The 21,993-nt window shown below is 44.2% G+C and overlaps 1 protein-coding gene across 4 annotated transcripts; it reads right to left on the reverse strand.

The window, feature by feature from the left end:
* Window positions 1-901: 901 nt before the first annotated feature.
* Window positions 902-18,376, reverse strand: CD8A (CD8 subunit alpha). 4 transcript variants are annotated; one of them, XM_080977111.1, is made up of 7 exons: window positions 18,208-18,376; window positions 17,828-17,935; window positions 15,473-15,820; window positions 10,977-11,060; window positions 5,248-5,358; window positions 2,913-2,949; window positions 902-2,295 (listed from the first exon to the last, which is right to left on the reverse strand). In XM_080977111.1, exons 2-7 carry the CDS (start codon window positions 17,871-17,873, stop codon window positions 2,244-2,246), a joined length of 678 nt encoding a protein of 225 aa, XP_080833237.1. In that variant the 5' UTR covers window positions 17,874-17,935; window positions 18,208-18,376; the 3' UTR covers window positions 902-2,243. The 4 variants fall into 4 exon arrangements, with proteins under 4 accessions (XP_080833237.1, XP_080833238.1, XP_080833236.1 ...); XM_080977112.1 differs by having other exon boundaries at window positions 17,828-17,932; window positions 18,208-18,358; XM_080977110.1 differs by having other exon boundaries at window positions 17,828-18,005; window positions 18,208-18,358.
* Between the last annotated feature and the right edge of the window lie 3,617 nt (window positions 18,377-21,993).

Below are 21,993 nucleotides of genomic sequence, written 5' to 3' on the forward strand. Positions count from 1 at the left end.
GTGGCTGGGGAAACTCAGCCAGATGGGCAGGGTATAAATAAATTATTATTATTATTATTATTACCCGAAGATGAAACTAGCGTTGCTGGTGGGGGAGAGGAGGCGCAAAGGAAGGTTGAGGCAATCTGATTTTGATAAGGCCTGCTGAAATCATGACAGGTCCTGACTGGAAACTTAAAGCCTGCCGCTGCTACACAGGAGACGGATTAAAGAAAAGGAGCTGCTAGGAGCTAGGTGGAGTCCTAGATCTAAAAAAAAAAAGTATAGACTTGTGCACACTGGCCAGCATCCGTTTTGACATGAAATATTCGTTTTGGGCTTCTCAGAAGTACCGTATTTTTTGCTGTATAAGACTCACTTTTTACCACCTAAAAAGTAAGGGGAAATGTGTGTGCGTCTTATGGAGCGAATGCAGGCTGCACAGCTATCCCAGAAGCCAGAACAGCAAGAGGAATTGCTGTTTTCACTGCACAGCGATCCCTCTTGCTGTTCTGGCTTCTGAGATTCAGAATATTTTTTTTCTTGTTTTCCTCCTCCAAAAACTAGGTGTGTCTTATGGTCTGGTGCATCTTATAGAGCAAAAAATACAGTCTGTAAAGGCAAGAAACGGGCTGGGGAGGGGGAGTGCTGGCCTGCAATGGTGCTCACCTGAGTTGCCAGAACTGCTCTCTGGCTGTGGAAACCCCCCCCCCCCACTGGATAGACCTAAAGAGAGCCTGCAGTTTCAGACCAAAGACCCACCTAGTCCAGCCCCCTGCTCCCACAGCGACCTACTCTATGTCCATGAGACGCCCACAAACGGAATAAACACCACTTATTCTTTCTTCCCTCTGCCCAAAGTTTTGCTTTTTAGTTCATGGTTGTGGTTCTGAAGCAGTTACATTAAGTAGAGGCCACTTGGTTTTATGACGAAAAGAAATTCTCAGGCTTTATTTTTAATGTTGTGGAACAAAGGGATGCGGGAAACGTCGCACACCTCAACCATAGCGATACTCCCGCAGTTTGCTTATAGATGGCAAAGCACAAAAGACAGGAAATGTCACGTGGTTTCACTTGTACTGCATAGACTCCAGCTGTCCCTATCTGCCAGGTATAGTTCCTGTTTTCTGGTGCCCAGCGGTGCTAACACATGTAAATTTAATAGGCCGTATAGTAACAAACGCTGGGACGGAGGTGGCGCTGTGGGTTAAACCACAGAGCCTAGGACTTGCCGATCAGAAGGTCGCGGTTCGAATCCCTGCAACAGGGTGAGCTCCCGTTGCTCAGTCCCTGCTCCTGCCAACCTAGCAGTTCGAAAGCACGAAGTGCAAGTAGATAAATAGGTACCGCTCCGGTGGGAAGGTAAACGCCGTTTCCGTGCGCGGCTCTGGTTCGCCAGAAGCGGCTTAGTCCTGCTGGCCACATGACCCGGAAGCTGTACGCCGGTTCCCTTGGCCAATAAAGCAAGATGAGCGCCGCAGCCCCAGAGTCGGTCACGACTGGACTTAATGGTCAGGGGTCCCTTTACCTTTATAGTAACAAACACAAAGTTTTTTACTAGAACTACTTCTCAAAAATTACGTACAACTTGAGAAGTATGTAATTTTGAGAAGTAGTTCTAGAAAATAACTTTGCATTTGTTACTATATGGCCTATTACGTGTGTTTTCAATTGGATTTGCGAAATATAGGCATTCTGGTGGTTTACAGCGGTGCTCACACACTGTCTGGACTCAGTATTTGGGAGAGATGTTTGGGGAGGGGGGATTTCAACATTTTCTTAGTATACAGAGGCATGCGCCAGAGTTCTTTGGGTTTCAACCTTCCCTCCCACGTCGCTAGGCGTCAAAGATCTAAGGGAACAGCTGCAAAAAGTCTAGTATGAAAATGTATATAAATGCACCTGCACAGATCCTAAGCAGCAGTCTGTTGCTCCATTTTCCTTCCCTTAAACGCTGCCTATTTGGCTGAACATCTTTGCGGCTTTTCTATAACGAGGGCAGCCAAAGTTTGTGAGATGAAAACCTATTTAAGATCGCCACCTTAAACTGTTGCAGTTCCCTAGTGCGAGATAGGTCAAGGCAAAGTAAATTATCCCAACATACATACAGCTGGTGGATAAGATTTTCCTGCAAAGCTGTAAGGCAAAGGCATCCCTCCTTGCTATGGGAGCTCAGAGCTGTTATGAGCATGCAAGAGTCTTTCTGGCAAGGCTGGAAGGTCTGATGCAGTGAGAGTGCAATGGGAAAATCTGGCTGAAATGTCCTATTTGATCAAGCGTGACGTAGCGACCGTCCCATTGGTTCCATTCAGAGGCCTAGAAAGAAGAGGGAGCAAAGACTTCAGTAAGCATATGACAAAGTCTTGACATGATTCTGCAAACGAGTTTGGTGAAAGCATTAGTTTCCATACATTGGCCTAACAAGCTTCGTATTGTATCCGGGAGGCATGGGTCTTTATCTTGCCAGTGCCAAAAGTTAGCATCCAGTCACTGAAAATTTAGGAGCTGCAATTCCTGTCAAGGTATGCAATGATTTATCTACTTACCGTATTTTTCGCTCTATAACACGCACCCGACCATAACACACACGTAGTTTTTAGAGGAGGAAAATCCGTAGGCATGCCACCCGTAGGCATTCCCTCCATAACACGCACAGACATTTCCCCTTACTTTTTAGGAGGAAAAAAGTGAGTGTTATGGTGCAAAAAATACGGTATTTGTAGTATATGCAATTTTTGCGCACAATACTTAGCTGAAGAGCTACATCGCAAAATTCAGGTAAGTGTGAATTTCAAAGAAGAACAGTGCTTCACTTTGCATATTGCTTCAGAAAATGTGAATTTGGTAAGTTCCCCTTTAAGTACGAAGTGAACCAAACTTAGGATTGCATTGTGGATTTAATGTGACAGGATACCTGATTGGAGAGGACTCACTTTTTACATCTGCAACGCCGTCGCCGCCTCCTTGGGTCTTCAATTCATTTGGGAGGGGGAGAGAAACATGCAAGTTATTTTATTAATATAATAATAATAATAATATTAACAATAATAATAATAATACCCCACCCATCTGGCTGGGTTTCCCCAGCCACTCTGGGCGGCTTCCAATCGAATATTAAAAACAATACAGTGTCAGACATTAAAAACTTCCCTAAACATGGCCGTCTTCAGTTTTCTTTTAAAAGTAAAATAGTTGTTTATCTCCTTGACATTTGATGGGAGGGCATTCCACAGGGCGGGCGCCACTACCGAGAAGGCCCTCTGCCTGGTTCCCTGTAACCTCACTTCTTGCAGGGAGGGAACCGCCGGAAGGCCCTTGGAGCTGGACCTCAGTGTCCAGGCAGAACGATGGGGGTGGAGACGCTCCTTCAGGTATACAGGACCGAGGCCGTTTAGGGCTTTAAAGGTCAGCACCAACACTTTGAATTGTGCCCAGAAATGTACTGGGAGCCAATGTAGGTCTTTCAGGACCGGTGTTATATGGTCTCGGCGGCCGCTCCCAGTCACCAGTCTAGCTGCCGCATTCTGGATTAATTGCACTTTTCGAGTCGCCCTCAAAGGTAGCTCCACATAGAGCGCATTGCAGTAGTCCATATTTTAAATATTAGTATATTTAAAATGATGCAGTGCTTCGTGACCTCTTCATTTTGTATTTTTGAGCCATATGTATATATAAAATCACCTTTTTTCAGCTGTGAATGAGGGAGGCAGAAGGAAGAGGGCTTTCTGCTGCTGAATTTCCTCATGCAAGAGATTCTAGGTGCCTCAGCTCGTATCATTATGACAGGGATTTCTATCAGTCTAAGGCAGTGGCTTTCAACCAGTGTGCCGTGGCACCCTGGGGTGCCTTGAATGATGGTCAGGGGTGCTGCAAGCAACACTGGCCCCTGTCTTCCTTTCCTCCCCTTCCTCCTCTGTTGCCCCCTCACGTCTCTGCCTCCAAAAGGCTTGCCCAGCTGTTTGTTGCAGCAGCCCTAGCTACAAGCTCCTCAGGCGAATGGTGCCTCTGGGGCTGGCCCAGGGGGTCCTGGTTGCCAGGAGCTGAGGTGGCCTTAGAGTAAGCAAGCAAGCGGGCGAGGGAGCCCAGCCAGCTAGTCTGCCTTCCTTTGCTGTTGGGAATGGACAGACAAGTCCCAGGCCCCTGTGGGGCAGTGTGAGGAGGCACCTCTCTTTGGGGTGGAGTGCGGCAGCTCAGAGACCAGGGGCAGCAGAAGCAGCTGTCCAGAGGACTCCCAAGGAGAGGGGAGAGGAGAGGAAGAGGAGAAGGAGGAGGAGTTTGGATTTGATATCCCGCTTTATCACTACCCAAAGGAGTCTCAAAGCAGCTAACATTCTCCTTTCCCTTCCTCCCCCACAACAAACACTCTGTGAGGTGAATGAGGCTGAGAAACCTCAAAAGAAGTGTGACTAGCCCAAGGTCACCCAGCAGCTGCATGTGGAGGAGCGCGGATGTGAACCCGGTTCACCAGATTACGAGTCCACTGCTCTTAACCACTACATCACACTGTGGAGGCTGAGGAAACACTCCACAGGATGTTTGAAAAAGGGTGAGAGGTTGCAAGCTCTGCAGGCAAGGGGTGACATAACTGGGCTCCCGAGCCCCACAGAGGTGCCGCAGAAAGAATGTAGTTGGCCAAGGGAGCCGTGGATTCAAAAAAGTTGGAAACCTCTGGTCTAAGAGATTCACTGAAGGCTTGAAAACTTTGCCCCACTTGCCCACTTTATATATGTAATTAGTTAGATAGACAGAAAGATAGATATATGGTGTCCACTTCATGTGTTCCACCCAGCCTTTTTAAAGGCAAATTTTGGTGTTGTGAAAAGCTGTAGGTTTTTGTATCAATTCATCACAAAATTTGTTCTATCTCTACTGCTGCTTGACTCCTTTACCCAACTCTCGACCAGCGTTTTAAAAATGCTTATAATTAGTCTGTAACCCATTTGTGGACACGTCTGCTAATTCACCAGAATTCTGAAAAAGAGGTGTGTGTGTGTGGAGAAATGGGGAGAGATTTGTTTTCTAGGCTGCCTCCTTTTGCAGAGCCCTACAAATCCAGCAATGTATGAGAGAGCTATAGTTATTAAGAGAGAAAGCAGGCATGTTCTGTAAAAAAAAGTACCCTGGTTATTATGAAACAAAATGCCCAGGAGATTATAAAGGGCTGCTATGGTAAACAAGGTATTTGAATTAGTTAGTTCCCAGCTAGTTTTAAGTGAACCTACTACCCCAGTACTGCCATCCAACAGAGTTTAAAGGAAATTATCTTACCACAGCACACCGACAGGGTGATCACCAACAATACCAGCAGAAGGAAGCAACCACCTGCTAAGGGGGCCCAAATGTACAGCTCACAGGGAAACATCACATCGTCATCTGGATCTGCAGAAACAAGAGCACACCAGAAATGAATCCTAAAGCAACAGCTAGTAACAAACCTGTGATTTACAGCTGTCCAGTTTTTGACCGGGGCCTCTCATTCCCTGGTGCTATTCTGTGATCCATTTGCCAGCATGGTGCTCAACCTCCGCTTACTCCTTCTGCAATGGAGGAGGACCACTGTCCTTCTTGAATGACACAGTAAGGGACATTCTAGCACTCCAGCTTTAAGTACATTTTTACACCTGCAGGTATAAAAAGGGTAAAGGGACCCCTGACCATTAGGTCCAGTCGTGACCGACTCTGGGGTTGCGGCGCTCATCTCGCTTTATTGGCCAAGGGAGCCGGCGTACAGCTTCCGGGTCATGTGGCCAGCATGACTAAGCCGCTTCTGGTGAACCAGAGCATCGCACGGAGATGCCGTTTACCTTCCCGCCGGAGTGGTACCTATTTATTTACTTGCACTTTGACGTGCTTTCAAACTGCTAGGTTGGCAGGAGCAGGGACTGAGCAACGGGAGCTCACCCTGTTGTGGGGATTTGAACCGCCGACCTTCTGATCGGCAAGTCCTTCTGCAATGGAGGAGGACCACTGCCCTTCTTGAATGCCACAGTAAGGGACATTCTAGCACTTGAGCTTTAAGTACATTCATCAACACTGTCTCCAAAAATTTTACACATCACTTGGGAAGACAGGCGGACTAATGCCAGTGTACTGGAAGAAGCAAAGATCACCAGTATCGAAGCAATGATTCTTCAACTTCGTTGGACTAGTCATGTTGTTTGGATGCCTGATTATCGTCTTCCAAAGCAGCTACTCTATTCCAAACTTAAAAATTGAAAGCGTAATGCTGGTGGTCGACAAAAGAGGTTTAAAGACTCTTTCAAGGCAAATCTTAAAAAATGTAGTCTAAACACCGACAACTGGAAAACACTGGCCTGTGAGCGCTCCAATTGGAGAACAGCCTTTGCCAAAGGTGTCATGGGCTTTGAAGAAGCTCGAACTCAGAGTGAAAGGGAGAAAGGTGCTAAGAGGGTTTGGCAAACCCTCACCATGATCAACTCCTGCCCGGAAACCTATGTCCCCACTGTGGAAGGACGTGTGGATCCAGAACTGGCCTCCACAGTCACTTACGGACTCACAGTTAAGACCATGTTTATGGAAGACAATCTTACTTGGCTACAAGTGATCGCCAGAGAAGATACTTCTAATCCATATTTGCAATTGAGTTCACAAGAAAGCCAGCATTTAAGTGGCTATTCTTGCTGGACTTGGATGTGTGTAGACATGGAAAGATATAATGACCTGATTTTGGCCCACATGACTGTTTATCAATGCTGTGCACACTTTTTCCTACAAAGAAATTATACCCGCACGAGAAAATCACTGCAATAAGATGCCTTGCTGGATCAAGCAAAGGTCCATCAACTCTCCCATTTCCAACCACTAAGTGGCTAACCTCAAGTCTCTGATAGTGGCCAGTCTCATGCCTCATGCTCACTCACTTGGACAACTGAAAGCAGTAGCAGTGAGGAGCAGAGCAGCAGGGTTGCAATAGTTGGCCATCATCCAGCCAGCCGGCCATGATTTATTTACATGCTCTTTTCTACCAAATCGTGCTCAAAGCAGTGTGCAACGAAGAAAACAGGGAGGCATCTCAAAATCCAACAGTGCAAATGCAATTTCATAACAACGTAATACAATAACACGGCAGAAAATAAAGTAACGTACCAAAACAAAAAACAAAAACCCAACCCACGGCTAAGCTGTGAGCCTTGAAGGCTGTGCCCATTGAGTTGACCCCCTCGTGATGGTCCTTAAAAAATAGCTTTTGTGTCGCCAAATTAGAGGCATCACTGTGCTGAGATCATTTCTAGCAGAAAACAGCGTTTCGTTTTTCTTTCCATTCACTTCATTGGCGGGATTGACTTGCCCCAATGCTTTTACTGAAATTCTCACATTAAAAGCAGCGAGAGAGAAGATTCAAAGCACTGCAGAAGAATTTGTGTGTTTATTGCAGAGGCTGGCTATTTACTTTAGGTTGGATTTGGACTAAATTAGGTCCCACTGAAATATATGAAACCTGAGTTGTTTTTTTGTTGGGGATTGCTGTAAAACAAGGTCATTTGTTCTCAGAAAACGGTTATCTGTGTTAATTATCTACATGAGGCGAGTTCTTGGGAATTGCCCGCCACCTGCAAGGTCAAAGAAATGATGTCATTTGACCTACACAGTTTATACCGAAATGGCTAAAATGACTAGAAGAATCAGAAATCAGGAAGACCAAAGTTTTAATAAGGAATGGGGGAAATCTTAAAAACCATTGTAAACAGTTAAAATCGTTAGTAGAATTGGAATAACACTTGTAGCTTAAGGGTGAATTTTGGACACAATGGAAATGTGAAAGATTTAGATTATCATAGTAGATGGCGGGAGGAAATGATTAACAATAGGACCCACAAATGGGAGGAGGGAAGTCCAGGAGATTCCTCGGAATCTTGTTTTTATGTTGTATGTTCTAAATGTGACTGTAAAAATGTAATCTGAAAAACCAAATAAATAAATTTATGTAGTTCCCACTGAAATAAATGTAACCTGAGTTGTTTTTTTGGTTCGGGATTGCTGTAAAACTAGGTCATTTGTTCTCAGAAAATGGTTATCTATCTTAATTATCTACATGAGGCGAGTTCTTGGGAGTTGCTCGCCACCTGCAAGGTCAAAGAAATGATGTTGTTTGACCTACACAGTTTCCATGGGAAATGGGAAGAAGTGAAACTGAATTTAAGAGGAGAGTCTGTGGACTGTGACTCTTATCACTCTCTTAGTCACACTTTCCATCTGGACTAAGACTGTTTCACGACTGAGAGCGAAAGATTCTCGATAAAGTTGATGGATTATACCAAAATGGCTAAAATGACTGGAAGAATTAGAAATCAGGAAGACCAACATTTTAATAAGGAATGGGGGAAATCTTAAAAACCATTGTAAACAGTTAAAATCGTTAGTAGAATTGGAATATCACATGTAGCTTAAGGGTGAATTTTGGACACAATGGAGATGTAAAAGATTTGGATTATCATAAAAGATGCAGGAGGAAATGATTAACAATAGGACCCACAAAGGGGAGGAGGGAAGTTCAGGAGATTCCTTGGGATCTTGTTTTTATGTTGTATGTTCTATATGTGACTGTAAAAATGTAATCTGAAAAACCAAATAAATAAATTTATGTAGTTCCCACTGAAATATACGAAACCTGAGTTGTTTTTTTGTTCGGGATTGCTGTAAAATTAGGTCATTGGTTCTCAGAAAACAGTTATCTATCTTAATTATCTACATGAGGCGAGTTCTTGGGAGTTGCCGGCCACCTGCAAGGTCAAAGAAATGATTTCATTTGACCTACACAGTTTCCATGGGAAACGGGAAGAAGTGAAACTGAATTTAAGAGGAGAGTCTGTGGACTGTGACTCTTATCACTCCCTCAGTCACACTTTCCATCTGGACTAATCTGAAAAACCAAATAAATAAATTTATGTATATTAAAAAAGGAGAGTGAAAGATTCACTCTAAGGTTTGCCTTCACCAGGGCTCTGGTGGACGTTTATGGACTCATTTGCAACAATTAAGCTTCAATATGCCAGTAGTAAACCATTCTACTTGACGTCTGGAATGCTGTGTAGATTTAGTGCTCTTCTTTGTGCTTTGGTTTCCTACACGCTGAAAGCTGCGCTGCGCGTGTTGACTCTGCTGAGAGGCCAGTTTCGAGAAACAATACTGAGCCTAAGCTGTCAATGAATTATGAGCAAAATACCATAATTCCTCACAATTTTATCAGTACCTAAGATCTATTAAAGGGACACAGGTGGCGCTGTGGGTTAAACTACAGAGCCTGGGGCTTGCTGATCGGAAGGTTGGCGGTTCGAATCCCTGCGACGGGGTGAGCTCCCGTTGCTCAGTCCCTGCTCCTGCCAACCTAGCAGTTCGAAAGCACGAAATACAAGTAGATAAATAGGTGGGAAGATAAACGGCATTTCCGTGCGCTGCTCTGGTTCGCCAGAAGCGGCTTAGTCATGCTGGCCACATGACCCAGAAGCTGTATGCGGCTCCCTCGGCCAATAAAGCGAGATGAGCGCCGCAACCCCAGAGTCGGCCACGACTGGACCTAATGGTCAGGGGTCCCTTTACCTTTACCTTTAAGATCTATTAACGTGGTCTGGATCCAAGCCTACATTTGCATCCCACCCACCTTTCTTCCTTTTTAAAAACAAAACTATTTAGTTTTTCAGATTAAAGTTTTACAGTCAATTATCCAACAAACAACATAAAAACAATATTCCAAAGCACCTGCTGAACTTCCCTCCTCCCCTTTGTGAGTCCATTTTCTCCTGCATCTTTTATAATAATCCAAATCTTTTACATCTCCATTATATTCAAAATTCAACATTAAACTACTAGTGTCATTCCAATCCTACTAACGATTTTAGCTGTTTACAATTTCCCCCCCCCCAAAAAAAATATATTATAAATTCCCCCCATTCCTTATTAAATTTTTTGGTCTTTCTGGTTTCCGATTCTTCCGGTCATTTTTGCTATTTCGGCATAATCCATCAACTTAATCTGCCATGCTTCTCTGGTAGGGACTTTGTCTTCTTTCTCTGGGCCATTAACATCCAAGCAGCTGTGGTCGCATACATAAATGTTCTTTTCTGATCCGTTGGAATTTTTGGCATCTCCACCCAACTTTCTCCCACAGGGGACCTCAAGCATCACTAGATGGTCTCTCGCATCCGGGGAATCTAACCAGACCTGCTTAGTTACCGTATTTTTCGCTCTATAGGACACACTTTCCCCCCTCCAAAAATTAAGGGGAAATGTGTGTGTGTGTCCTATGGAGCGAATGCAGGCTCCTTGGCTTTAGCGATAGCAACGCGAAGCCTCCGAAGCGCAGAGGGAGCGCTCCCTCCGTACTCCGGAGGCTACGCGTTGCTTTTGCTGAAGCCTGGAGAGCGAGAGGGGTCAGTGCGCACCGACCCCTCTCGCTCTCCAGGCTTCAGGGATAGCCGCCTGAAGCCTTTGGAGCGCAGTGGGAACTCGCGCTGTGCTCTGAAGGCTTTGGGTTCCTTTTGCTGAAGCCGGGAGAGCAAGACTCTCCTGGCTTCAGCAGAGAGGGAGAGCTGCGCAACGCCCCTTCAGCGAAGTGGGAGGAGAAATGGAAGGGGCTCCGTTTCTCCTGCCACTTCGCTGAAGGGGCACTGAGCAGAGAGAGGGAGATCCCCCCCCCCGTTCTCCCCCTCCTATGGTCCGGTGCGTCCTATGGTCCGGTACGTCCTATAGAGCGAAAAATACGGTAGCTTCTCCCTGCTTCCTTCACTTTTTGGACCATGCCCCAAGCGGTACATGGCACTGGTTATAAAAGTGGCTTTATATCTTTTTACATACCAGGGTAGCCAAAATGGCGGTGCCCTGTTGGACTTCCCCTCCCATCAGCCCCTGCCAGTATGGCCAGTTCGGATTGATGATGGAAGTTGGTGGTCCAGCAACATCTCGGGGCCTCACTCTCAATCACTTCTTCTTGTTTTGGGCCAGTTATGACCCAAATGAGTTGCAGGGAGAAGGAAACATACCTGAGGCTGTGGAATGTGGAAGTCGCATGGTTGTTGTAAGTCCTTCACGGGGAGTTGAAACCTGGGGTGCGATGGTGGTAGCCTCTGTAAAGAAAACAAAGATGAAGACTTTTCCTGCATGTTTACAATGGCTCGGGGCTTGGTTGGGAAGGGGGCTCCACAATCCCTTCCTAATAGGGTTGCCACCTTTGTTCTGGCAAAATAGTGGGCGGTTGGGGGGTGATTATTATTATTTTAATCTGGTGCTAAAGTGACTTCAGAGCAATCCATTACAGTCCATTGCAGCCTAACAGGACTGAAATCTGTCACACGCAAACACACACACACACACACACACAATTTGTAAAAATGTATGTTGCTTTGCAGAGCTTAAATACATGACCTTTCATACTCCATTTCAAACACATGCATTTGGACGGGGGGGGGGGACCTGAAATACAGGACAAAACTGCGTCAATACAGGACGCAGCATTTTACATTCAAATATGGGACAATCCTAAAGAGGGCAGGTGGCAACCCTACTGCCTAAGGACTATAGATGGATGAATCTGTCAATTTCAGTTTCTCCCAGTTTCTCATTTTTCCACTCTTAAGTTCTTTCCTCGTCGTTTGTACATCTGTTGCTACGTGTGTATTTTTAAAAGGCGCTCATGAAAATTCACCATCATTTTTGTACAAACTTCTCCCAATATACACATTCATGTAAATCAGTTTCCCCTAGTCTAACACATGTACAGTGGTATCTCGGGTTAAGTACTTAATTCGTTCCGGAGGTCCGTACTTAACCTGAAACTGTTCTTAACCTGAAGCACCACTTTAGCTAATGGGGCCTCCTGCTGCTGCCGCACCGCCAGAGCACGATTTCTGTTCTCATCCTGAAGCAAAGTTCTTAACCTGAAGCACTATTTCTGGGTTAGCAGAGTCTGTAACCTGAAGTGTCTGTAACCTGAGGTACCACTGTACAGTGGTACCTCAGTTTAAGAACAGCCCTCTTTACGAACTATTTGGTTTCCGAACTCCGCAAAACCGGAAGTAGTGTCCCGGTTTGCGAACTTTACCTCAGTCTAAGAATGGAAGCTGAATAGTGAAAGGGCAGTGGTAGCGGAAGGCCTCTTTAGGGAAAGCGCACATCAGTTTAAGAATGGTTTTGGTTTAAGAACGGACTTCCGGAACAGATTAAGTTCGTAAACCGAGGTACCACTGTATGTTAGTTTCACCAATATATGCACTTTTATGCACATTTTGTTGAACGGTCTCTTTAAATTTGAAGGTTCATTATTGTTCCACAAGATGTGTATTTCTTTAAAGGCCAGAGCAAATAAGGTGACCTAGTTTTACAGCTGTGACGCAGTATAGCAGGTGCTGTTAAGTTGTGGTAATTAAGCTGTTGGGTATGGTATATAAAGAGCAGCATGTAGCTCTTTCAGTACCCTGGTGGATGGGTTATGCTTATTGATATATTGTAATTTAGTGTAAAAGGAGTTTTTGTTTTTGTTATTAAAACGTAGCAAAAGTTACTTTGCGTTTCTTGAATGTGTGGTCTCCCCAGCACGCCTTCTGCAGCGTAACTAATCTGCAAATAGCCAACACATTTTATCTTAGCACATGCATTTTAATTTTCATGCAAAATTCAGAGAAGTGTAAATTTCAGGTGATCCATGGAGGCACAGGTTAATTCTATGCCCATGGCTGCTGTCTACCTGCTCCATCTGGCACACTGGCTGAAACCCTACCTGCCCGCAGACTGTCTTGCCAGAGTGGTACATGCTCTGGTTATCTCCCGCTTGGACTACTGCAATGCGCTCTATGTGGGGCTGCCTTTGAAGGTGACTCAGAAACTACAACTAATCCAGAACGCAGTTGCTAGAATGGTAACTGGGAGCAGCCTCCTGGACCACATAACACCGGTCCTAAAATATCTACATTGGCTCCCAGTACGTTTCTGAGCACAATGCAAAGTGTTGATGCTGACCTTTAAAGACCCAAACGGTCTCGGCCCTCCATCCGCATTGTTTAGCCCGGACACTGAGGTCCAGCTCTGAGGGCCTTCTGGTGGTTCCCTCACTGTGAGAAGTGAAGTGTCAGGGAACCAGGCAGAGGGCCTTCTCGGTAGTGGCGCCAGCCCTGTGGAATGCCCTCCCATCAGATGTCAAACCGATAAATAACTACACAACTTCCCAAAGACATTTGAGGGCAACCCTGTACAGGGAAGTTTTCGATGTTTGACGTTTCGCTGTGCTTTTATTGTGCTGGAAGCTCCTCAGAGTGGTTGGGGTGAGCGGAATATAAGTGGTAAATTATTATTCATAATATTAGACCAGACTAGAACTTTTCTTGAAGGAAGGAGGGGGACCTATCTTTGCTGCCCACCTTACCAAATTCAGAAATCAGACAGAAATGGCTCAATTCTGTAGTATCAGGTGGAAAGGAAAGCAACCTTGGGAGCAGAGCTGAAAGAAACGGGAAAACTCTTCAAGAGTATCCAGATGAATTAATGAAATGTTTAAAAAAGACTTGACCCAAAGGGGGTTTGATGATAAAGAATCAAAATTCCAAAAAGAAATTCCAAAAAGAAACTGGTGCATGCACAACAATAAAAGAAAATGAGATGAAAATGATGTATCGATGGTATGTGACACCAGTGAAATTAGCGAGGATGTATAAATTAGATAATAAATGTTGGAAATGTAAAGAAAAGGAAGGTACATTCTATCATATGTGGTGGGATTGTAAGAAAGTTAAAAGCTTTTGGGAAATGATATATAATGAATTGAAGAAAATATTGAAATATACATTTGTTATGAAACCAGAAGCGTTTTTATTAGGAATTACAGGTAATGAGATAAATAAGAAAGAAAAGAAGTTATTTTCATATGCAGTAACAGCAGCAAGAATATTGATGGCCCAGAAATGGAAACAAGAGGAGCTACCTACGATAGAAGAATGGAGAATGAAAATGATGGACTATGCAGAGCTTGATAGACTGACTGGAAGGATCCGAAATCGACGAGATCAGAGATTTACAGAAGACTGGAAGAAATTTCTAGAGTATATGCAAAAATTAAGTGATAATCAGATAATGTTTGTAAGTCTCAATGAAGCTCTGTGAGAAAAAACATTAGAATATTATTAAAATGTTAGAAATGTGGAAGAAGTAAAATTATGAAAGAGTTTCAGACAGGTTGAGGGAAGTCAAAAATGAGAAATGGGATGTAATTAAGATGTATGAATTGTATAATTTTGTATTGGAAAATGAATAAAAAATATAAAAAAACAAAAAACAAGATTATCCAGATGAAAGGCGATAAATAGCCAAGGGTGAGAAGATTAGAGAGGCAAGGCTTTCTAAAATAGGAGACATCAAGGGTGCTTCCAGACAACCTGGAATCTGATTTGTGTGTAGGGAGATTAGATGACATTGGCTATTTAATGGGCCTTCAGTCTGATTTGTTTGCAGGAAGGCTAATTAGAAAGGCTCCTATAACCCCATTGCCATTTGTCAGAATATTTAGAGGATTTAGCCCTACCGCAGGAGATCAGTGCCCTGCGGGATTTGACATCTTTCCGCAGGGCCTGCAAGACGGAGCTGTTCCGCCTGGCCTTTGGGCTGGACTCAGTCTAACCCCCCCTCTCATTTATTTATTTTGATGGAACCCCTTATATGGGATTTGTATATAAATTTTCCCTCGGCTCTTTTTGCTGGCCCATGTAGAACCAGCATGGATAATTGGCCTTGGTGAATACAGTGGTACCTTGGGTTACATACGCTTCAGGTTACATACGCTTCAGGTTACAGACTCCACTAACCCAGAAATAGTGCTTCAGGTTAAGAACTTTGCTTCAGGATGAGAACAGAAATTGTGCTCCAGTGGCGTGGCAGCAGCAGGAGGCCCCATTAGCTAAAGTGGTGCTTCAGGTTAAGAACAGTTTCAGGTTAAGTACGGACCTCCGGAACGAATTAAGTACTTAACCCGAGGTATCACTGTATTTGACATTTTCTCCCCTTATGGCTTTGATCTATAGGCTACCACTAAAACGAGGCTACATTTTAAGCTGCAGTTTAAACTGTATTATAACTTACATTTTAATCAATTGTTCTTTTGTTTGGTTTTTTGGTTTATTTGTTTTTAAAAATGTTTATTTTACTGTATTTATATTCAGTGTTAGCTGCCCTGAGCCCAGTCTTGGCCGGCAGGTATAAATAAAAATGTATTATTTATTTATTATTATCATCATTTTCCTGACATTTTCCTTATCACATATAGCACGATCTTTTGGCGAAGCGGGTTTGTTGCACAAAACCTCCCAGCCAACTGTAACTGCACACCTTGAAATTGCCAGGATGTGCTTAAATCCCACCCACCCCCTCCCCAAAATAGCAACCTTCTGGAAAATGCCTCTCAAAAGGGGGCAGGGGAAACAGCTGGTGTGGCAGGGAATGTGTACCAAACTCAGACCACTGACCGTGGGCGTTAAACACTTGGAATGAGACTTACTTGGCAGGTAGACTTTGAGTCCTGAACTGAAGTAGACCACATTGTTGTTGAATAAAAAGCAATAATAGATGCCCTCATACTCCTTCCCAAAGCTGTCAATTCTTAGCTGATAAGACGCAAAAGATTTTGATGCTGTGTAGCCTCTGACTGTTTCTTGTGGATTTCTAGCCCTTGAAGGCTTATATAGGATGAAGTGAGTGCTGAGGTCCGGGTTTTGACGGACCCAGTACACCCCAACATCCATTTTGCTGGTCTCACATTTCAGTTCCACTGGAGTTTTAGAGGCTTGGGGAACGTCACCGGTCAACTTCATTTGCACCATACTGTTGGCTTGGGGCCACCAGCAGCCTGGAGAGCAAAGAAACTGCTTTGTTATTTACTGTTTATGGAATGACAGCAAAGACTGTGAAGCATAGACTTTTTTAAAAAAAAAATATCTTTATTAATTTAAAATAAATACATTTCTGAAAAACAGACGTACACACAAGTAAACAAGCATACGATCAATCAATCAATCAATCAATCAAACAAACAAATAACAGAAAAATCAAACAAACCACCACACTATAAGCTGTAAGAAGATTAATATAATTATCATCATATACACTCCTGAAAAACAACAACACTGTCTTCTTAATATATTGTGCATATGGCAAAGGGGCTGATGGTTGTCATTAAGCCAGGGATTTGCTCCTGTTGGTTTTCTTTTATTAACTGTATTTGCTCTTTAATGCACCCGGTCTATTTGGTTCTCTTTTCTGGTTAATCAGTTCCCTTTTTGCAAATTCCTGTGCATGGGTTTCTGTTTTATTTCAGGTTGCACATTAGATTCGCATTGGTAAAATGAAATATTGTCATTTTGGGAATGTTTGGGCAAGCCACGTGGCCCTTTCCGAACAATGTAGTTATGGATCCTTTTGCTTATCTTCTAAACTTTATACCAAAGTGCAGTAATATCAAGCACACATTTGGTTATGTGTGTCACTGGAAACATAAGAAGATACCTTTGAAACAAGAATATTTGCAAAAAATCATGGGATGCCCTTTCCTTGGTAAAATTAACAGAATTCCTTACATTTCCAAGTAGCTTTGATTGTGTTAATTCATGTACAGTGGTACCTCGGGTTACATACGATTCAGGTTACATACGCTTCAGGTTACAGACTCCGCTAACCTAGAAATAACCTCGGGTTAAGAACTTTGCTTCAGGATGAGAACAGAAATTTGCACAGCAGCAGCGGGAGGCCCCATTAGCTAAAGTGGTACCTCAGGTTAAGAACAGTTTCAGGTTAAGAACGGACCTCCGGAACGAATTAAGTATTTAACCCGAGGTACCACTGTACTGTATATAAATAACTCCTTGTAATCCTTGGTCATGATTGATTTTAATGCTTGAGCACCATATAAAGGATAACCTTCAGGCCTAAAATACATATATTTTATCTCACAAACATGTGCTAAATCCTCTAAATATTCTGACAAATGGCAATGGGATTACAGGAGCATGGAGACGGCCTTTCATATTAAGCTCACATTATAAATGGAATGTGGAAGGATGTGCACCAAATACATTTTTGAGAGATGAAGCCAATTTAATAAACCGTTGGAATACAACATTTCAAAATGTGTTCTGCGCTATGCGTTATTCTCATTTATATGGCCCTGTTGGCAAGCTGAAGCAATCCTCTTTCTGATTATTACCTTTTCTTACTATTCAAGGATTGTTCAAGGATTATTCCCCAGAGTGGCTGGAGAAACTCAGCCAGATGGGCGGGGTATAAATAAATTATTATTATTATTATTATTATTATTATTATTATTACTATTATTATTCATATATTATGGTGTGTAATCATTTTATTTTCTGCTTTTTCTCTCATGTTTAGTTAAGAATGTATCATTTGATATCTGATTTGGTTTTTTTGTTTTATACTGCACTTTTTTGCAATGTTCTAAATAAGAAAAGTCTGTGTTTTCACATAGGTGTTTTGATACTTCTATCAAATAAAAGGTGTGGGTTTTTTTTATTTTTTTATAAAAAAAGTTCTTTTTCCTAACTTCAAAAATTAAAAGAACCATGCAACAAACTCCACATGACTGTAGATTTATTTTTCTCAACAGCAGCCTCCTCCTTCACCATCCCATAACATACTGCATAGATATAGCAGGCTGCTTTGGAAAGTTACAGTAATTCTGGGCAATTTTTGCGATATAGCATGGGAAGCGTGTAGTCACAGAAAACAATTCCAAAAGTCTTGCTGGACAAACTGCAGCCCTGAATCACATCCAAAGTCTATCCCTCTAACCAGTTGTGGCTTAAGTAAAAAAGACCCACAGCAGTGGGATCATACTCACATAGTATCAGGCCGACGGGCCACAGGATAGAAAAAAATCTGGTCATTTTCTCTTTTCTTCAGTGAAAGCAGAAGTGAGCAGAGGCGAGTTTGATGGCTGCAAGACCTGCTGAGTGGAAAGGATGTGATGTCAGTATCACCCCTGAAGAGAAGTTTCTCAGCTTCTTCTTTCAAGCTGACTATAAGCAAACAAAAAAGACCTGTGAAGAATGCCCAGTATGGATGATATTTTCCCCTGTCATCTGCCTTCCACTGTGTAATGAGCAAGCCTTACATATACATTAATATGCCAGAATCATGTCGCTTATAATCTAGGTTGGATGGGCAGGATGTGGTGGCAGAGTAACACTCTTTGGCAGAGCAAAATAAAAATAAAAGTACCTGATTCTAGAGGAAAGGAACACACAAGCTGGCAGAGTAGAAAGGATCCTAAGAAGAGGATGGAACAGAGAGCTAACCAAAGGAAGAACTGCAAGGTGATCTGGAGGTCATCTTCTAAGTTTCCAGGAGTAGCTCAGTGGAACAGAGCTCAGCCTTTTCCTTCCAGTTTACCACACCTCTCTGACATCTTCATGAGCAAAACATGTGCTGTTGCCTACAGGGATTACTCTAGGCCTGGCTAGAAGTTTGCAGTTCAAAACATCCTTTGACCATACATGTTAAACTTGAGGACTGGTACAGCAAACCTCTTGGTGTGAGGCTGCAGCCTTGCAAAGGGAGCAATCTGCGATGGTGTGCGCCTGGGACTGAGACCATTTCAGACGCTATGTACACATTAAAGGTAAAGGTAAAGGGAGCCCTGACCATTAGGTCCAGTCGTGGCAGACTCTGGGGTTGCGGCGCTCATCTCGCTTTATTGGCCAAGGGAGCCGGCGTACAGCTTCCGGGTCATGTGGCCAGCATGACTGAGCCACTTCTGGCGAACCAGAGCAGCGCACGGAAACGCCGTTTACCTTCCTGCCAGAGTGGTACCTATTTATCTACTTGAACTTTGACATGCTTTCGAACTGCTAGGTTGGCAGGAGCAGGGACTGAGCAACGGGAGCTCACCCCGTTGCGGGGATTCAAACTGCCGACCTTCTGATCGGCAAGTCCCAGGCTCTGTGGTTTAACCCACAGCGCCACCCGCATCCCGATCTACACATTAGTGGCTGGATTCAGCAAGGTCGTGTGTGTGTCGTCGCCCCCCCCAACTTGTCCCACTTTTCAAGTCACATTTGCAGGTTGCTGTACAAACCAGAGTGGGATGTCGTCACCTGATGTGCACGACCCATACCCTCCAACATTTCACCAATGAAAACAGGGACATCCTATTCCATAATAATAATAGTAATAATAATAATAATAATAAATAATTTTATTATTTATACCTCGCCCATCTGACTGGATTGCCCCAGTCACTCTGGGCAGCTTCCAACATATAAAAAAAATCATAAAACATTAAACATTTTGAAAAACATTTCCTATACAGGGCTGCCTTCAGATGTCTTTTAAAGGTTGTCTAGTTACTTACCTCCTTGGCTCAGGGGTCGCATAACTCCATACCCTCCAACGTTTCTCCAATGAAAATATGGACGTCCTAAGGAAAAGAGGGACATTCCGGGATCAAATCAGAAACTGGGACAGCTTCTTTAAATCCAGGAATGCTCTCCAAAAATAGGGACACTTGGAGGGTCTGCAACAGTGTTGAACTGATTCCCTGGTTTTTTCTTAGTCACATCCGCATCACACATTTAAAGTATATGGTTCCCCCCAGCAAGGATCTTGGGAATTGTAGTTTGTAAAGGGTGCTAGGTCCGTATAGTAAAAGCTATGGTTTTCCGAGTAGTAATGTATGGAAGTGAGAGCTGGACCATAAAGAAGGCTGATCGCCAAAGAATTGATGCTTTTGAATTATGGTGCTGGAGGAGACTCTTGAGAGTCCCATGGACTGCAAGAAGATCAAACCTCTTCATTCTTAAGGAAATCAGCCCTGAGTGCTCACTGGAAGGACAGATCCTGAAGCTGAGGCTCCAATACCTCCTGAGAAGAGAAGACTCCCTGGAAAAGACCCTGATGTTGGGAAAGATGGAGGGCACAAAGAGAAGGGGACGACAGAGGACGAGATGGTTGGACAGTGTTCTCGAAGCTACCAGCATGAGTCTGACCAAACTGCGGGAGGCAGTGGAAGACAGGAGTGCCTGGCGTGCTCTGGTCCACGGGGTCACAAAGAGTCGGACACGACTAAACGACTAAACAACAACAACAACAACAACAACAACAACAACAACAACAACAACAAGGGTGCTAGGAATTGCATCTGTGTGTGTGCATTTACAAAGAACATAAGATTAGACCTAAGCCCCATCAAGTCCAGCTTTCTGCTCTCACAGTAGCCAGTCAGATGCCTACAGAAAGTCCATGGGCAGGACATGATGAGTGCATTTGAGAAGCTTAAAATAGATTATTTCCATTGCCAGTGGCAAACTAACTCAAGGGTGAAATAAAAACAGGCTCTCGTTTCTAGTGAGCAAACCACCACATTTATTGTGAGGAAAAATACTAAGCACTTTACAGCACTGTGGTCAATCATTTCATAATGAAACTGATAACTGACGTACATGTTTAACATTCACTCTTTATATGTGTTTTATCTCCTGTCGCTGACATCCATCTATTTCGGGAGACTAAGGAAGAGTGCGCCTTTGGGGGTGAAGTCAAACTGCTGGAAGGTTACAGTGCCTGCTGTGGCTGTAGAGACCAATATGGGAGAGACATGTTTTGTTGCAGCTGGGGCAGATGAAGGCGACTGGTTGTGCTCACTAGGGCATTTCTTCTTTCTGTGCTCCTCCCAGAGGTCTTTCTTCCTCTGGTCAGTGCTGTGGATACACAACCTTAGCTAAAGGTAAAGGTAAAGGGACCCCTGACCATTAGGCCCAGTCGTGGCCGACTGGGGTTGCGGCGCTCATCTCGCTTTATTGGCCGAGGGAGCCGGCATACAGCTTCCAGGTCATGTGGCCAGCATGACTAAGCTGCTTCTGGCGAACCAGAGCAGCGCAAGGAAATGCCGTTTACCTTCCCGCCACAGTGGTACCTATTTATCTACTTGCACTTTGACATGCTTTCGAACTGCTAGGTTGGCAGGACCAGGGACCGAGCAACGGGAGCTCATCCCCTCGCAGGGATTCCAACAGCTGACCTTCTGATTTGCAAGTCCTAGGCCCTGTGGTTTAACCCACAGTGCCACCTGCAGCACTGCAAAGTTGCCCATACAGGTAGCTGAATCTTCCTTCAATTTGGGCAACAGGACAGTGTCCTTTCCCACACCTGGGGGCAGCAGGTTATCTCAGGGACTGCAGGGCAGGCTACATGGGGCACATAGCTCCAACTCCTCTTTGCTGTTGCTCTTGCCCTCCATCCCCCAGCCTCTTCCATTTAAGGAGGCTGCTTCCCTTTGCCTAATGGTAGGACCAATCCTGTAGCAGGTGCATTAGTTTAATCATAGGAGGCGGGTGGTGCTGTGGTCTAAACCACTGAGCCTCTTGGGCTTGCTGATCAGAAGGTCTGCCGATCAGAAGGCAAGCCCTAGGCGCATATTAAATCAATAAACCATAAATAAAACAATCTGAAGAATGTCAAAGATAGTGTTGGGGTCTGCTAATCGGGCCCAAGCTGCCTTGGTCACTGAAAAGTTAATATATGCCGTAAAGGTAAAGGGACCCCTGACAGTTAAGTCCAGTCGTGGACGACTCTGGGGTTGCGGCACTCATCTTGCTTTACTGGCCGAGGGTAGCTGGCATTTGTCCGCAGACAGCTTCTGGGTCATGTGGCCAGCATGACTAAGCCACTTCTGGCGAACCAGAGCAGTACACGGAAACACTGTTTACCTTCCCACCGGAGTGATACCTATTTATCTACTCGCATTTTGATGTGCTTTCGAACTGCTAGGTTGGCAGGAGCAGGGACTGAGCAACAGGAGCTCACCCCGTCGCGGGGATTCGAACTGCCGACCTTCCAATCAGCAAGCCCTAGGCTCTGTGGTTTAACCCACAGCGCCACCCGCGTCCCTAATAAATGCCATAGACAGAGGATATTCCCATAATCACTTGTTTATTCAGCTGAGTAAAACAGAGCGGCCGAGACACACTCACCAGTGTGATGGTGAAGTCGTGCTAAATAGCCTTTGTT

The sequence above is a fragment of the Podarcis pityusensis genome, assembly GCF_964106645.2.
Source record: "Podarcis pityusensis genome assembly, chromosome: 13".
Lineage (NCBI taxonomy): Eukaryota > Metazoa > Chordata > Lepidosauria > Squamata > Lacertidae > Podarcis > Podarcis pityusensis.

What these genes read in the sequence shown, in the direction of transcription:
- CD8A (XM_080977111.1), bottom strand. Translation starts at nt 17,873, where the DNA reads ATGACCAGATTTTTTTCTATCCTGTGGCCCGTCGGCCTGATACTAT. An exon ending in ACTCAAAGTCTACCTGCCAA is followed by an intron (nt 11,061 to 15,472) that starts GTAAGTCTCATT and finishes TTTTCTTTACAG; the next exon opens with AGGCTACCACCATCGCACCC. An exon ending in CACCCTGTCGGTGTGCTGTG is followed by an intron (nt 2,950 to 5,247) that starts GTAAGATAATTT and finishes AATGAATTGAAG; the next exon opens with ACCCAAGGAGGCGGCGACGG.